At 37.2% G+C, this 18,187-nt stretch overlaps 1 protein-coding gene across 1 annotated transcript; it reads left to right on the top strand.

The window, feature by feature from the left end:
• The first annotated feature begins 447 nt into the window (after positions 1-447).
• snap47 (synaptosome associated protein 47) lies at positions 448-17,672 on the top strand. The gene is made up of 6 exons (XM_079612135.1): positions 448-585; positions 1,418-1,952; positions 3,734-4,236; positions 4,879-4,994; positions 8,414-8,586; positions 17,302-17,672. Exons 2-5 carry the CDS (start codon positions 1,459-1,461, stop codon positions 8,558-8,560), a joined length of 1,260 nt encoding a protein of 419 aa, XP_079468261.1. The 5' UTR covers positions 448-585; positions 1,418-1,458; the 3' UTR covers positions 8,561-8,586; positions 17,302-17,672.
• Positions 17,673-18,187: the final 515 nt, after the last annotated feature.

Here is an 18,187-nt window from a genome sequence, read left to right as displayed (position 1 = left end):
GCATAGAAGTCGAAAATAATAGTGTTTTTCTGCGCCAGGTTTGGAAATGGCTATCCAGTTGCCCACCCGGAAACAAAAGGGTGCACACCAACTAAGTGATCAACTCGAGTTCGTACGTAAAGAATGAGCTGTATTACAACAAAATAAATAGTTAATTAAATATCAGTGAATTAGCTCTAAATACCTATAAATCGATTTCCTTAAATAGACATGTATGATGCTTTATCGTCATTTGCGCGGAATCTTTAATCGTTCATTTTGCAGGTCGGAGTGTAAACATGAGCGCACCAAACAATCTCCGCTGTGTCCAGCCCTATTTTTTTTACAGTCTATGGTCCAGCCTTTGGTTTATCGATACAACGCGGCAGGGGACCGGAATCTGATGTTTTTGCGTTTTTCCTTCTTTTATACCGAGAGACAAGGTGGAACAGCAAAAGTCTCGCTTTCGACTGAGATTTACCCTGCAGAGAACATTAAACCAACCCTTTACGATGTGAAGGGATGTTGTTTATCTTAATGCTTGATTTACGTCACAACCTGCCGTAACGTTAGCTGTCAGTTGAAAGTCAAAATCATCATATAAAGGTATGACATAAATTATGTTTATTTCCTTATTAATGCCAACCACACTAGCATATACTGTTACTGCGCATACAGAACAACTTGAAAAATAAATGTAGATGATGGTCTTTAAATAATGATCTGTGTACTGTGTTGGTTCATGTCTCACAATCAAATAACAGTTACATTAGCACAATACGTTTAATGCCATAAAGTAGATCCTGATTTATGATATTTGAACGCTTCTTTCAATTATTTCATGGGCATGTTCGTGTTATGTTTAAGCCTATAAATAAGTGTGTGTGTGTGTGTGTGTGTGTGTGTATTGTGTAATTAATTCATTTTGTGATGTTATAGAAAAAAGAAAAAAAAGAATGGTGACTTCAGTTCACATATTGATTTTTTTATTATGTTAGTTTGTTTTAATATATTTATATTAAATAATAATAATATATTATTTGAAATAATTTTACATCCTGTGGTCATCCTGTTTGCTGGTGCCCCCTAGTGGACCCCTGTCCCCTTGTTGAGAATCACTAATTTAAAGGGTTAGTTAGTTCACTAAAACATTAGTGTTGACCAAGTTGTCTGTTCTGTGATCATCACCCTCATGTAATTCCAAACTGGTATGGTTTCCTGTCTTCTATAAAGCACAAAAGGAGTTTTTGCAGAATGTTCAAGCTGCTCTTTTCAACGCAATTAATGTAACGTCTCCTTTTGCGCCCCACATCAGACAGAAACGTGTACAGGTTTAGAACGATATGAGGGTGAGGAAATAATTGATATACTTTTGATGTAGATGGATAGAAGTGTCTGGTGACTTACTAATTTATTATTCACATCGCTCACTTGACAGGTGAGCTCCCTAAGTCAGGGTAGCTGTTCCAAATCATCAAGATGAGCAAGGAGGTATCCATCCATAGTTGGCCCAGCTCTTATTACATCAACAGTGAGAAACGCTGGGCCAGTGGCATCCTCTCCTTAACCCGCACCACCCTGCGCTTCACCTCTGAGGAGAAACAAGAGAATCTGACTAGCCTAAGGCTCTCGCGAATCATGGAGATCAAGATGGAGTCCTCCAGCTTAATCTTTGGTGCTCTTACTGTGTTGGAGCAGGGAAACATCAAGCACTGGTTTGGGTCTCTCAGGCCTTGCCGTACTACCGTTTTCCATGTGCTAGAGCACTTCTGGAGGGAACGTCTGCTGTCACCCACAGAGCCACAGGGAGCTGAAGCTCCTCTCAGTAAGGGCCAGGAGCTGATCGGCCTGGTATCTGGAGCCCAACGGAGGTTGGAGGATACTGGAAAAGTCCTGAACCACCAAGGAGAGCAGTTTGACAACATGATTCAAGGCCTGGACAAGATTGAATCAGACCTGAGTGTGGCAGATAAGTAGGTTTTGCTCAGATTCAGAATCCTAAATATTCAACTTTGGCACATACACTCTTAAAAATGAATGTTCTTTATTGGCATCTATGGTTTCATGTAGAACCTTTAATGTCCAAGGAACCTTTCCATTCCACAAAAGGTTCTTTATAGTGAAAAAAAGGTTAATTCATCCATTCCTTTAAAGGTTTTTTAAATGTTTAACATGTTCTTCACACTCAGATTTTTGATAGTGTGTGCAGGACACTAGTTCATTTATGTAAGTGAGGATAGCAAAATAAAGTAAACTGTGACATATTATACACAATAATTACAGTGTACTACCAGTAAAATTATAAACATTTGGGACCAAAAATTATTCAGACACTGACCTGTCCATGTTTTGCTTAAGTGTTTTTTCTTTAATTGCTAATGCAAACTTTTTACACCACAGACTGAACAAAATTAAGCATTGCTTGGTCATTTGTTGACCTAAATTAGTATTATCTACCGGTAATTGTGTACCTAAATTTAAAGGAGAACTCCGGGCAATTTTTAAGTTAATATTGATCGTTATATCTTTGTGAGTTCTGTCTATAGAAAAAAAACCCGAACCGGATTGGTGCTTGCAACACGGAGCTGCTACCGCTAATGCCCAGAGCTCCACTCAGCTAAAACGGCAGTTATAGGGGCATATTCATAAAGAGTGTTTTTGTGCCTCTTAACAGACACAAAATGCAATTAAAATGTCTGTCCAACATGAACATGGTCCTTAGATGACAACAAGATGTGTTTAGCAACTTAGCCATTGTTTAAATTCACCTAAATAGTGTTTTAGACGGCTAGTCTCGCGCTGAAGTCCCGTGGGAACTCCCGTTGTAGCCAGAAAAAGGTAAATAGAAGTGTGCAGGTGGGAGGAGCGTCGTGTGTGTGAAGAGTGTGAGGCTAGTTCTTCGTCTGTATACTCGGGTTCTAATAAATAAGGACGACCATCAAACTCAAAAGCCTCTTCCATGTGTTCAAAATCTTCTATATTCTCCATAGTTACGTTACGAACCATTTCTTCTTCATTTGTGAGCAACTCCGATCATCACTCTTCACACACACAACGCTCCTCCACCTGCACACTTCTATTTACCTTTTTCCGGCTACAACGGGAGTTCCCACGGGACTTCAGCGCGAGACTAGCCGTCTAAAACACTATTTAGGTGAATTTAAACAATGGCTAAGTTGCTAAACGCATCTTGTTGTCATGTAAGAACCCTGTTCATGTTGGACAGACATTTTAATTGCATTTTGTGTCTGTTAAGAGGCACAAAAACACTCTTTATGAATATGCCCCCATAACTGCCGTTTTAGCTGAGTGGAGCTCTGGGCATTAGCGGTAGCAGCTCCGTGTTGCAAGCACCAATCCGGTTCGTTTTTTTTAATCTATAGACAGTACTCACAAAGGTATAACGATCAAGATTAACTTAAAAATTGCCCGGAGTTCTCCTTTAACAGCTGACAGCTATTCAACCTAATTAATTTGTGAGACAGTCTAACAGAAGGCTGGCCAAAACCAGTGAAATATCAACTGATTTGATTTGAGTTCTTGTCATATTTTATTACCATTTTCTAAACCATAGCGAATAAACTGTGATAATGTGAGAAATGTTGTGGGTGTCTGAATAAATCTTGGTTTGACTGCACATGTCTTCAGCAGCTGCAATATCCTACAGTCATGTGTTGTATTTATAGTAATGGTTTATCTAGTTGTTGAAGTCTTGCAGTTCTACATTTAATGCCTTTGATTCTCTTGTGTGCAGACTACTCTCCGAACTGGAGGGTCCGCCTTGGTGGCCTTTTGGCAAACTGCCATGGAAGAGCCACCAGGAGGCCAAGTCTGAAGCTGCTGCCAAAGGGCCCTATACTAAAGGTTCAGGCAAGGGCCAAAAAGTCATACTCAGCATTCCAGCTATTATCTCTCGTCTTGGAAACTCTGAAAACATGAAACCAGGTAGCCTGATTGTTTCGGTCTCCTCCCTGGAGGTTCGGGATGCAAACGGACAGCTCCTTCATTGCTTTGAGAAGGAAGAGGTGGATGATATCCATGTGCACAACCCCTACGAGATCAGTGTTCGGCAACGCTTCATTGGGAAACCTGACATCTGTTTCAGGGTTCTGTCTGCCAGGATGACTGAAGCTCTATCTGTATTGGAGATGCAGTACAAGAAGAAAGTTGAAATCACACGTGACTATGCAGCATTTCAGGCAACGTTGGCAACCACACCAGGAAGCCCAGAAGGTGGAGGAAACATTTGGAGTGCAGGTACAGTTAGAGAACTAGCGAATGTTTCCACGGATCAAAAATTACAGTAAATTATCATTTCTAATTCTAATAAATGTTGTATTCTTAAAGCTTTGTTCATCAAATGATTCTGTACTTGCAGCTTGCCACCAAATCTTTGTTTCTTTGAGTAAGCGGTTTAGGAAAAACTAACTATAACAGTCTCCACGCCGGTCTTGGGGATCCACTGCTGTGTACATTTTTTGTATGACTATTTTGTGCACAGTTTGTTCAGTTCATGGAGCTCTTTCCTAACAAACTGATGATCTGAACCAGGTGTGTTAAATAAAGAAGACAAAATGTGCAAAGCGATGGGTCCCCAGGACCGGAGTTGATAACCACTGAACTATGATATTTAAATATCAATAGAGTAGTACCTTGCAAGCAGAGTAATTACAGCTACACATCAGAAAACTTTCAAATTCTGACAATAGATAGATGTAACACTGAAAGTCATAAGGTATTTCTACCACATGGTGGCAGCCATGCTCCAACATCAACAGCAGTTCATTAAAAACCCTCTGAGATCCCATTGTGGGCTTCTTAGTTCATATTTACCAACATTTTTCTAATCTTAACAACAAATCTCAAAGAAATAAATGAGCTCATTCTGTGTCACTTCAGGTCTTGGAAAGGATACAGAGGTGCCAGTGGAGGTGCCTGCTGGTGAACTGGCACAACTTCAACTTCAAGTGCTTCAGCCCACTGTTACTGAGGCAGAGGCACAGGAGCTAAAACAGGTTTGAGATCAGTGTGGTTGTCACTTCTTATTGCAGACAGTACAGTCAAAAGTTTTGCCATTGTCAAATTTTGTGTTTTGCTAATTTTGCTGCTTCAGTATTTGTAGATTATTTTGTTCACATATTTATATGCTATTCTGGAAACCAATAAGCATTTCATAAGTTTTAAAGGCTTTGTTTTTGACATTCAATATATGCAAAGGGTCAATATTTAGGCCTTCAGTTTTGACCCTTCTTCTTCATAACCTGGTGTGATGGATATCAGCTTCTGGGCCTAATCCTGACTGATAACGATCCATTCTTACCTCATTAGCGCTCGGAGGTGGTCACGATTTGTTGGCTTTTGTTCACTAGCCTTTTGAGGATTGACCACAGGTTCTCTAAGGGTTTAAGGTCTGGGGAGTTGCCGGGTCGCAGATCCAAAATATGAATGTAATGATCTCTAAGCCATAGTGATCCACCATGCTGGGAAATGCACTGACCTTCATAAAATTGCTCCTGGATCTTTGGGAGTTGCTCTTGCAGGATGTTTTTATTCCATTCTTTATTCCTGGCAGTGTGTTTGGGAAAAAATGCGGGAGAGCCCACTGCCTTGGATGAAAAGCAATCCCACACATGGGGTTCAAAAACTGAGTGAACATACGTAAACTACAGCGTGACTGGCTGGAGCCTGTAGTTTTTATAACACAGGCGTGGGAAGCTGACTCTAGGCTTTCCCCATTGCACAAAGATATAAGGTCTCAGTGCCGTCATCTGCAGACGGCCGCAGTGCCAGCAGTAAAACCTATCAGTGCTCAGCTGAGTGCTCAGCATGCAATGCCGAAACCACACTAAAACACTGACGCAAAAACAGTGTTTTTTCAACCATTTTTCATCGAGTGCATCGTTAGGCTGTGCAGAATGGTGCACTTTGTCTTGAATAATTCCAAAACACAATATTATTGCTGTTACCAGAGATAATTGATGGTTGGTCGACCATCACAGATGTCACTTCTCAGTGTGGTTTTGGGGTTGAGAAACACTAAAAACAAACATGTTAAGATGCCACGAGGGGAAGGAAAATAAGTTTTTTAAAGGATGAGGCAGGGCAGCTTGTCTTATAGAAGATGGTAATGTACTGAGTACAGACTATTTAGAATAATGCAACAAAAAAGATGTACTGTAAAATGTAGTAAGATCCAAAATATATAACATACAAAAGATTAATAGTGTTCAGTCTCATTGTGACCATAACAATTGTTATTCAAAACATAACCAAAGTCCTTTTCAAGGAAAGTCTGTTCACTCAGCTACTATATTTGCCACGTCTCCCGGCATCCAAGACCAAGTTCTATCTACTTGAATGGGGAACTCCTGAAATCTCAAAAACTGCTTGCCACACTCATATTTAAAAAACGTATTTCAAATAAGCAACAAAATCTCACATTAATTGTCCCATAGATGTTGTTTCTTATGCTCAAATAGCGTTAAAAAAGCTGACATTTCAGGCTGGACCAGCCAATGCGCACATGTGTAATCCTAATCGCTCGTCTCAGGACACTGACTGTTTCTACGGGAACCTGAGCTTGTAGTGGCAGCTACAGTGATGCAATGACTTTACCAATTGGCAATTAGCTCTTTTATTTCAAAGGCGGGAGTTATTCCGCCATATTGCTCATTGCACTCTCAGTAATAGTAATTCATTGTAATATGAGTGCACCGTCTATATAAAGTCAAAATTTATTGTTCTGGGCATTTTAGTTTAATTGTATTGTAACTTTTTTTATTTTTTTATTGTTGATTATTATTCTATATGCACTGACCTATTATTCATAATGATATATTAATAGTGTCTTCCTAGTGTAGGAAGATAAGGTATTATATTATTTTGCTTGCATGCTCAACCACTGAAATGAAGAAGCATTGATTTAGACTTGTGCCATTTTCCGATTTTATATTAAACAATGAAAAAAGCATTGCTTGCTTCTGATATCAATAATTTTGTTACTTATTGTCACCTTTAATTTGTTTAGGATCTTTATAAAATACTTTATGAATATTGAATACTTTTATAGTTCAAATGTTTTGTACGTTTGGTGTTAACTAGCCACATTTTAGTTGGATTTCTACAGGTTTATTATAGCTTTCACCACATTTACAACTTATATTCAAATCCATAGTGGGTGATCGGATCCCAAATGTACATCACTAAATGCAAGAGTTAATGTCTAAAATAATTTGTGATCTCAACATTTTCTTAAACCATTCAGAGGTAGTTAGGAACACGTGACTGCATCGCTCGTTCGTCCCTGATGTCTCCTGAACACCAGCATCTTAGACTGCAGACTTAGCTGTCTGTCAACCTCTGTGCAGAACAGTTAGTAAAAAGTTTAAACTTGCTTAATTTAAATTGATCATGAATTGAATGACCTTGTTGTCAAAACTTCCTTGTTGTCAAAAACAGCTTTTATTGAATCCAAGCTCAGAAAACGACTCGTTTAGAATTTTGTCACGTTATGACGTAATAGTGCAACGAAAGACCAAATCAACCAAATCAACGCCTACTTCTGCATCATTGTCTTTGGCCCTGCCCACTGGCACGTTAGTGAGATGAGAAGAGAGATACAGGATCACTGGAATAAAAATAACATTACATTCCAAAAGATCCTAATGCTAGGAAAGTGGTTACTTCAACTATATGAATGTCTCAGTATAGCATTATTTGTTTGTTCGGTATATTTCACTGTCGATTCTTAGGTAAATCTTTTCTTAGGCAATTCTTAGGCATTTTGGCGCAAGCTTTGCAAAGTCTTTTACTGTAATATGTGGACCAGACAGTAATGCCACAACATGCAAGTAACCGTGATAATTCAAATGCCTAATCTATGACCAGTGATTTCTTATACGATTCATACAGTCAGGCATTATTTGTCTCATTACTCTTTATCAAGCCGGTGGTTAGAGGATCAAACTCACATTGTTTCTCTTAGTAGCATGAAAATAATCTGTTATTTAACTTGTGATTAAATTATATACAGATGAAGTGATCAAAGAACGCTCGATTATAGTTTATCAGTGACTGAGTTCTGGACTCTCACCAAAACTTCCGTTATTATCAATAGCATTGTCTACACTCGTATGTACATCATGTTTGAACTGGCAGTAATGATGAAAGCATTCGCGAGAGTGCAGATTCTATTTCATATTCAAGATGTTAGCCAATCACAGCAATGGGCGTTTACACTGAATTCTCACCGCAGACACGCCCCTTCCAACAGAGCGTTCAAATCAGAGGGCTAAAATCAGCCCTCTTTTATTTCAGAATTATGACAATTTTTAAGAAGTCAATCCTCAATGCCCATAGTATATCTATATTTAGACCTGCAACCTCAATTATTCTTTATTATCCACATGATTGTGTTGTGTTCTGTGTTGTGTAGATGCTCCAGCAGCTGAAGAATCTTGCCCTGGAGGCTGAGACAGAGCTGGAGCGTCAAGACGAGGCTCTGGATCTATTGAGTTGTTCTACCGACCACACCACCATGAACATTAACAGGCACACCAGCCGCATGAGGAAACTGCTGTGAACTTAATGCTTAATGCCAGATTAATGGTAAGATATTCACAGGTATACACAACAAATAAGTGTTTCTTACTAGCGTACTGTTTATACTGTAAATTCATTTGATCTTTATGAGGAAGGTAGAAAGCTGTAAAGAGCGTGAATGAGGTTGGGTCTAATGTCAATTATGTTAGCAAACAATAGCAATAATAGGAAGAGCAAAAGGTTTGGGTTAAAGGTTATGCATTTTGCATGCAAAAAAAAAAACATACGCGTAACGGTAGGGACAACACAAACTGACGCCAAAGAACTAGCGCTGATGAAAGCCGACTGTGTTGTCGCCTCGCGTCGCCTGCAGGGAAAAAGCACTTAGAGTTATCTCTATCTAAAACTCTGATTGGCTGTTCAGCTTAGTGAATGAGTCAGTGGACGAGAATAATAGCAAAACAGCGAGCAAAGAAGTCAAAACGGTACAGATATAAGCCTGTTCTAATTTTACGTGTTCTTTGGCGAATATTTTAATGAGCGGAGTGGAATAAAGAAAGAGATCAGCAGGATTGATATTCAAAACGGTCCTGCTTGTGTATTTACTGTTTGTGTATCTCCAGCATGCAGTGTCGGCTTCCCTTTTTGAATGTTGAATATAGAATAATATATCTGCAGAAAAAGTCTAATTTACACGCAGGCGCAGAACACGCATTGTAGTTGAGAGTTGGCTGTAGTTCTCTCGGTGTGTTCAAGTGCAGTTTTCACCCCCGACGCAGGTAATGCGGGGCGACAACACGGTCAGCTTTCTTCAGCGCTAGTTCTTTGGCATCGGTTTGGTGTGTCCCTACCGAGTGAAGTGTCTCATAATATTTGTAGAAGGGATGTCAAAGTACCAGTACTTTATTACCAAGTTGACACTAAAATAAAATGCACCTATAAAATATAACGCTGATTTTTATGCTTACATGTGTATTTGAGCATGTGCTCTGTGAAACGTGCTCATGTTTATGCTACCGAGTGTGAACATTCAAATAATCTTCTTAGTCACTAAGCCCATCAGATCTCTATTGTAAATGCAGCCTAATAGATCTACTTTTATTAATAGTTCACCCAAAGATGAAAATTATCCCATAATACCCTCAAGCCATCCTAGGTGTATATGACTTTCTTCTTTCAGCCTAACACAGAGTTATATTAAATAATATTCTATTCTATTCTAAAATAGTTTTTGAAGTCCCAAAAAGTGCATCCATCCATCATAAAAGTAATCCATATGATTCTAGTGGGTTAATAAATGCCTTCTGAAGTGAAGTGATGGGTTTTTGTAAGAAAAATATCCATATTTAAAACTTTTATCAACTATAATCATTGGCTTCCGGCAACGGCCATACGCACGTTCACGAGAGGGTCAAGTTCCGGCAGAAGGGTGACCTCTGACCTGATGTATGACATAGCTCCCCTTCTGTTATATCAAAATCCTCCAACATTTTTCTTTAAAACTTTTTGTTTTAGACTTTAAACTAATTCGTGACCGGGCGTTTTGCTCAATACTTCAATTCCATGTTCATCGATTCTCACCTAACGCTACGCTATGCCTACAGATGTGGCCATTCGCGAAGAATGCGTGTTTTTTCCCACAGCATGGCGCAATTCGTCCCGCGGAATGCCGCTGAATCCTGTCAGCACATTTTTTAGAATTGAAATAAATGTGTTGTGCTTCACAGAATATCCACCAGATGGCGCATGGAACAAAATGCTGTATCTACAGGCCAGACCAAATTGCTCGTAAACACTTTGCAATTATTCATCTCGATTGTTAAATATGCTTATAGATTATTACAGTATGTTGCATTTTAAAAATAGAATTAACTTAATTATAAGTGTCTGATAAATTAATTGCATGTAATGTTGTGATTGTGAGAAAACTACAATAGAATATAGGCTAAATAACATTGAAAAACTTTTCACATATGAGTGCAAAGCGGATCATTATTTGATGTGCTTTGTAAACACAATGTTGTTCAAATTTAAAGATGCCTGCGTGTGCGTGCAAAAATTGCAAGCCTAAAAATACTACAAATAAAAAGTTTTGGATCTGTAATATTTTTTATGTTTTTAAAAGAAGTCTCTTCTGCTCACCAGGGCTGCATTTATTTTTATTAAAAACAACAACAACAACAAAAAACAGTAAAATTGTTAAATATTATGATAATTTAAAATAACTTTTCTATTTAAATATATTTAAATGTCATTTATTCCTGTGATCGAAGCTGAATTTTCAGCATCATTACTCGAGTCTTCAGTGTCACATGCATGATCCTTCAGAAATCAGTGAAGGTCCAGGTCATTTTTTTTTTCAGGATTCTTTGTTGAATAGAAACTTAACAAGAACAGCATTTATTTGAAATATAATCTTTAGTAATTAGCGTTTTGCCTATAGCGGCCCATTGAAACGGCCGCTAATGAGGTATCTCTGTATATATATATCTATGGTTTCTACTAGCGGAAACCGAGGATAGCGCGGATATTACGTCATTGATATGCGACAATGGCAAGGGACGAGCCATTATTTAAAACTGTAATCCTTGGGAACTTTGGGGATAATGTAAGCACACAACTGCATGAAATATATCACACTGTGCAAGTGGTTTTTTAATATTTTATTACAAAAATCGTACATATTGTACCTTTAACGTTCATTCGATCCATCCGACATTCAGTCAGATTTCCTTTTGCAGCGTTGAGCATTATAACCAATCACACACGTTTCTGTTGAATGTGAATGGCCAATCAGAGGCATTCAGATTAGTCATCGCTGAAACAAAGAATTTTGTTCTCTGTCTGAATTCTGACTGAAACTCGCAAATTCTCCCATCATAAAAAACGAAGTGCAGATTCAATATAAGAGATTCATGTCACAGTGTCGTCAGCTTCCGTGAATTTAACGGGAGTTTTTGTGAAATTTCGATTGGTCACATTCTCTGCTCCCTTTCTACAGTTTATGTTAATATAATTAGGTCATCATGCTGATACGATTATGTGAATTCTTAATTTTCTAATGCATAAAAAACATTATATTACTTTTAATAATAATAATTACCGTAATAAATAATTCTAGGATCGTTTTATCTGTGTAGCCAGACCATGATGTGCAGTTTTCCCAAACAAAAAACATTTTATGTATCTATTAATGGACATTAATAATCATTTTTACAATATCAAGTGATATCAAATATTAAATATCTGTGACAATATCTTAGTTTTGAAAAAAAAAAAAAAAATCATGTCCCTGAACACAAATCAATAAATTATATAGATTTCGTGACTATATGGCAGGGACTGCCTTGAGATCAGGCTGAAATAAGAGACTTCTGCTATATTGGGAAAACTGGCAAAACCGGCTAATCTTAAAATACACTGAATGTTTTGAGAATGAAAGGTGAGAAAATATCGTCGTTCACCCACATCAAACAAAAACTAGCCCCTTCTGTTAAGCTCACTAGGACGCCGATGCACTGAATGTCTTTGTTTAAATGAGTTCAAAGTTACTGTTAGATTTAATGTTTTTACCTTGACAAACTATGCATCATTAGAAAATATAGAATACTCAGGCTTCAGTATTTGCAACAAATAAATAAATAGGCTCTTTAAAGTTAAAGTTGTGGTTAAGAATAAGAGTGGACACTGGAATGTAGTATCTAAAAACAGCAGTGTAGTCTAATTCCACAAAAGACAAAATAAATCTGTAGTGTACATGTATGGCCACTAAAAAATAAAAGCTTTGACATGGCCATTTTGTCGTATTTTTGTGTTCATTTAATTATAAAAACTTTTTATAATTTTATTCTAACACTGTTATTTTATTCAAATCACAAAACAGTTCTGACTATTTCTACCTAGAATGGCCATAGCGGCACGTATTATTGATACATACATCCGCTACATTTCCCGCCTATTGGTACGCGTTTGCGCCGTTCAGATGAGCCCACTTGGAGGAAAACGTGTTAACCTTTTGTTCGTTAATATTTTTTGTTCACTGAAAATCATTCTAAAGCAGTTCGTTTTTCTTGTTTAGCTAATGTTCATGTTTTTTCTTAGCCTGTTTTTGTGAGTAAGTAGCCTACTGTATTGTGCTGCGTTTTTAATGTATTAAAATGTTTATAGTGTTTTTGTGATTGTATATATGTTATAAGTTATTGTATCATAAGATTTTTTTTTATTGTACAAAGAAAATATTTATCAATTAGGCTGGAAAATACATTTTCACATTTGAATTGAATTTTTTTGTCCTTGTCTTTATTATTACCTATCGTAACATTGTAGATGCATTTTATTTTTAGATTTTGTATTGATTATTGAACTTATTTACAAACAGGGCTGTAGGCTGACGGTATGAAGCTTTGACGTTTCCTATCATTTTTGCATGTCTTTTCACGTGGTGAGTGCGGTGGGAAAACTTTTTTTTGAGGCATAACTTTCCTCACATAGAGAGGCAGCACCTATCGGGGCAATCTTCCTTTTGTGCTTGTTTTAAGGGCGATAGCGTCATAACATGATGACAGGAATTAAAATCTTCATTGGAAAACTTAAAAAGAAGGTTCCAATGTAGATATGACATGACGAAAATGACGTTGAGTACGGCCATATGAACGTCAAAGTATGAACGGTCAAAATGACCGCTATGGTCGTTCTAGTAGTTTTGGAATTCCGGTAGTTCTAGTGTTAAGTGGCCAATGAACAAACGATATAGGCCTATTCAAATATCAGAATTATTTGGCGGAGGCTTCTGCTACCTAAACTGTAAATAAAGTAGTGAGTGATTTAGGATAAAAAGCATAACATGTCTGAACAGGTCATGTCTGTGGCAAAGGCAGAAATTAAAATGCAATATAATTTTATGTTAGATAAGTCACATTTTCGTCCTTGTGTCCTTGCAAAAGACCTTTTATAGTGTATTTAAATGTTAAAGAAATGCGTTAAATTCACAGTGTGAATAATTCCACAATGTGAGAATTAAGGTTGTTAAAATGGGTCGGGATATTTGCACTTATAAGTTCACTAAAAAAAGTTATTGTAACACTGTTTTACGCTACAGTAATGTTCAAGTGCCTTTGACAAGCATGTAAAAAAACATTAATAACTGAATCATTAATATTTTATTACTTTTTGATCTGTAGGCTACATTTAAACAATATACTTAGAAATGTAGTTCTCACACGTTTATGAGCTTGCTGTCAATATGCGCCTGAAAGAGGTTAACACATCCGATGCATATTATTGGCTTCAGTACACGCTACAACTGAGAAAGAAACATGACTACCCTCTACTGGTGATGTACGTTGTGTGCCAGAGAACTTCACTACGGGCCGCGGCAGGTCGCGACATCCCTTTCCCTGTGATGCGCATTCTTAATGGCCACATCTGTACGTCCTGTGTCATACGTCAGTATAATCAGTATAATGCAAGTTTCCAGGGCAATACCTAAATCCTGACATCTGGAGTCAAAAGAGCACACCCACATGTCTTTACATATTTAGATGTGTTATTATACACATTACCATCTTTAGGCTAAGATGCTTATATTTTCAGTGGTTGCATTCAGCTTCATATATTCATTAATAAAAAGTTCTGTTTTTCCCTTTTTTTTTTTTTTGGGCCTTTGAGGTTTTTCAGATTTTTAGCAGCGGTGTTCTGTCCATATTTACGATTCGTTGCAGCCTTTAGCCAATGCCTACAATGCTCTGTATCCTTCACTGGAAACCAAAAATAACACACTCCTACTAAACGTTTACTCCTTGAATTCTTGCAACAATACAAGTTGACACCCGTTGTGACTAAAAGTTTGCTAAAAAGTATTCCCTACTCAAGCTAGGCAGAATTTGACTCTGGTCAAGCCTATTCAATAGGAGCAGACTGGGAGTGGCCTTGGATGGCAACATGCCCAGTGCATTATGGGTGTTGAAGTTTTTCTAGCTATTTGGCAAGGGAAGACGACAACCTTTTTTCTTTTTCTCAAGTCAGGTACCACCAATAAAAAAAATCTTTCTACTTTCTACCAAATAGGCTGTCAGGTTTAATGTGAAGCCCCTTTTGCCAGCAGTGCATTACCACTTTAACTGGTCTCACATCTACCCAGAGATTCCTACCAGCTTTTTTTCTTTTCTGTGGCACTCTCATACAATTTAGGTATAGTATCCACATTTTCATGTAAAAAGTAAAGTAATAGATTACATAAATATACCTAAATTTGTACAAAGATTATTAATCTGGGTGTTGGATCTTGTGATGCATCTATGGATGTGGCAGCCTGTAGATCAAGTCAAGTCATCTTCATTTCAGGGTTCCCACGGGTCATGGAATTTCTGGAATGTCATGGAATTTTTAAAGGTCTATTCCAGACATTGAAAGTCAGGGAATTTTATATAGTTTTTGTCCAAGTCATGGAAAATCAGGGAATTTAGTTTGTTGCTTTAATTTTTTTTTTTAATTATCAAAATGTAATTTATCTATACCGAATTTTTTTATCGCGCTGTTTCACACATCTTTCTACGGAGCCCCTGAGGGGACCTTTGCAAAAAAATAATACGGACTTTTCGCGTGCACACGCGTTACAATTTCCGGTTTGGTTATAGTGTCATTACTACAAATGTGGGAAAAGGGATGAGATGAGAGTGTGCTTGGAGCATGCCTCCAGAGATTTGTCTTATTATAGGGAGGTTGTTTGTGGACTGTGCTTTACTGTAAGAAAAAAAGCATGAATATCAGGTCCCACATCATTGATTACATAATCCGAGAGTAGCCTATTTCTTTTCGTTTTGAATTGTTTCGTTTAAAGACATTCCAAGCTATCTTCAGATGTATTTCTCATGTATGTGAGGCATACACAGAGTTTCGGTGAATTTATGATGAGATGTGTGCTCCAATTCACATGCAATGCAAGTGACCGCGGCGCGCCTCCATGATTATGTTGTCGGCTATATATTTGCTTCTCATTTTTTAAATACAGGCCAAAAATTATTAAAATTAAGATACAATTTATACAAAACAAATTTACTTTAAAGAAAGGCTTTCTACAAAACAAAACAGCTCGGTGCTCCGCAAAACAGCAGCCTGTTTTGCCGTTCATTTTAGGTAATGGAAATTCATCTTTTTAGTCAGTAAAAGTCAGGGAATTTGACATTTGGTTTAGAGTGGGAAGCCATGTAGTTGGTTTCAAAGCAGCTTTACAGTAATAAACTGATAATTTAAGGTAACAGAGATTGTTTTGGCTTTATAGCGGTTCTTTGAATGAAGATATTTTACAGCTAAAGTTAGTTTTGATTGATTCACATCCGTCGCAAGGATCATTTGTTATTAAATTAGAGGCCGCAAAGATGACACCATTCTCTCTACACAGACTTTAAACGCGAACCTGTGAGAAACGCTGATGGCGCTCAACGCATTAAGAATTAATTCTATAGTTATGCGCATTTGAATATATGTGCGCATGTTTGTAATTCCCTACAAACCAAGCCTTAAACTACTTGTCTGGCCTTAAAATTTTGATACAGAATTTTATCAATTCGGGGTAGATACGCGAAACCGAAACCGCAATTCCACTAATGGCAACATAATGTTTGAGTCTATTTAAGGATATTTGAGGATGTTGTGGATGTTGTGGTCAATGGTGTCAAATGCAGCACTAAGATCAAGTAATACTAATAGAGAGATACAACCACGATCGGATGATAAGAGCAAATCAATTCTGACTCTAACGAGAGCTGTCTCGGTACTATGGTACGGTCTAAATCCAGACTGAAAATCCTCGCAGATATCATTTCTTTCAAGAAAAGAACACAGTTTTGAGGATACTGCTTTTTCTAATATCTTTGACAGAAAAGACAGATTCGAGATCGGCCTGTAATTGACTAATTTTGGTTTTTGGTACGTATCCTAGAGACAAAGATGAATTAATGATATTAAGAAGAGGATCTATGACATCTGGAAGCATCTCTTTCAGCAGCTTAGTTGGTATAGGGTCTAACATACAAGTTGTCGATTTAGATGATTTGACGAGTTTGCAAAATTCTTCCTCTCCTATAGCAATAAATTAATCAAATTTTCCCTCAGGGAGACTACAATGCACTTACTGATACGATACTGTAGTAGACGGTTGCATAGTTATAATATTGTCCCTGATATTATCAATCTTATAAGTGAAGAAGTTCATAAAGTCATGCTGTGTTGCTTGGAAACTTCTGGGTTTGAAGCTTTCTTTTTCATTAGTTTAGCCACTATTTCAAATAAATACCTCGGATTATGTCTAATAGGGTTTAAAAATCGCAGACCAGGTCAGACCAAACGTAAAAAAAAAAAAAAAGATCACATGAAAACTGTTTATTGCTGTGTACTAAACACTTCCAACAGTTTGAAAATAAAGTTTTTATAGGTTGTTGGAAAATTTAAAAAAAAAATGCTGGTGCAGAAATACATCCCTGTCTGAAAAAAATAAAATTAGGACTACTCAAAAATCCATTGGCTTGTCGACATGCAAATGATGCACCATGTGTCAGTAGTAGGACCTGACAGGAATCGATTTATTCAAAAGTGTTCTCATTCAGTGTGGATTGGTCTTTTATGTTAACATATCTTATGATTGAGTGATTTAACTATTCTTAAAAAAACAAACAAATACATACTGTTAGTGAAATCTGTCAGGTTTTTGTCTGTTTAATTTGCTATTTTTAATTCCAAAATGTGACTGAGGATCACAGCAATTTTTTTTTCTTTCTTTCTCAGGTCAACATAGATCTGCAACCTGCAAACTAAATCTGACAACACACAAATTACTTTTCAACATCATTTTGCATGGCTTAACATTCTAACCCTCTGGAAATAATGTAGTGAACTCTGACATAATGTGAGCACTCTAATCAATTTGAAGTTGTTGCTGTTATGAAGTGACATCTCAGTGTTTTACAAGATTCTGTACATTCTCAACCATTTAAAAGTAATGCACTCTATCTTAGGTGTAATCCTGCTTTATTGTCACTGTTAAATGTGTGCTGAACTTCAATCAGTTGTTGATTAGTGTAAACTGATAATGATGTATTTATTTACTGTGTTCTTTGTGATCAAGACAAGTGTAAAATAAACTTAAACTGACATTTGTTTGTTGTCACTCTTCTATCAAAACTGGGGGATTGATTTCCTGATAACAAACTTGAATAAGTTTAGCTGAAAAAACAAACATAATTAAGGTCTAAACCAAGTTCTATCTCAACATCTTGATTTGGTGTGTTAAAAAAAAAAATCTTACTGGAGTCGGAAGCGCTTCATAATAACAGTGCTCAACAGTGCAGAGTGGGCTTGTGAACAGCAATGTTGATTCATTTTAGACTGACTCAATGGTGAAGGACTAACACTTGTGGGGGAACCTTTTTATTATCCTTTTGCATCCTGTTAGCAAAAGAAATTTAGCATATGCCCTTGTGTGATTATGACGAAAGAGAGACCACCATTTATTAAAGGCACAGACCGTTTTCTTTTAGCAAGGTTAGAGAGGACCCCTTGGAATCTTGACTTCTGGTGGAAGACGTATAAAAATGTCATAAGAGTTAAAGAGGACATATCATGAAAATCTGACTTTTTCAGTGTTTAAGTGCTATAATCGGGTCCCCAGTGC

The sequence above is a fragment of the Phoxinus phoxinus genome (genome assembly GCF_949152265.1).
Source record: "Phoxinus phoxinus genome assembly, chromosome: 5".
Classification (NCBI taxonomy): Eukaryota; Metazoa; Chordata; class Actinopteri; order Cypriniformes; family Leuciscidae; genus Phoxinus; species Phoxinus phoxinus.
This window is presented reverse-complemented; position numbering and strand designations above follow the sequence as displayed.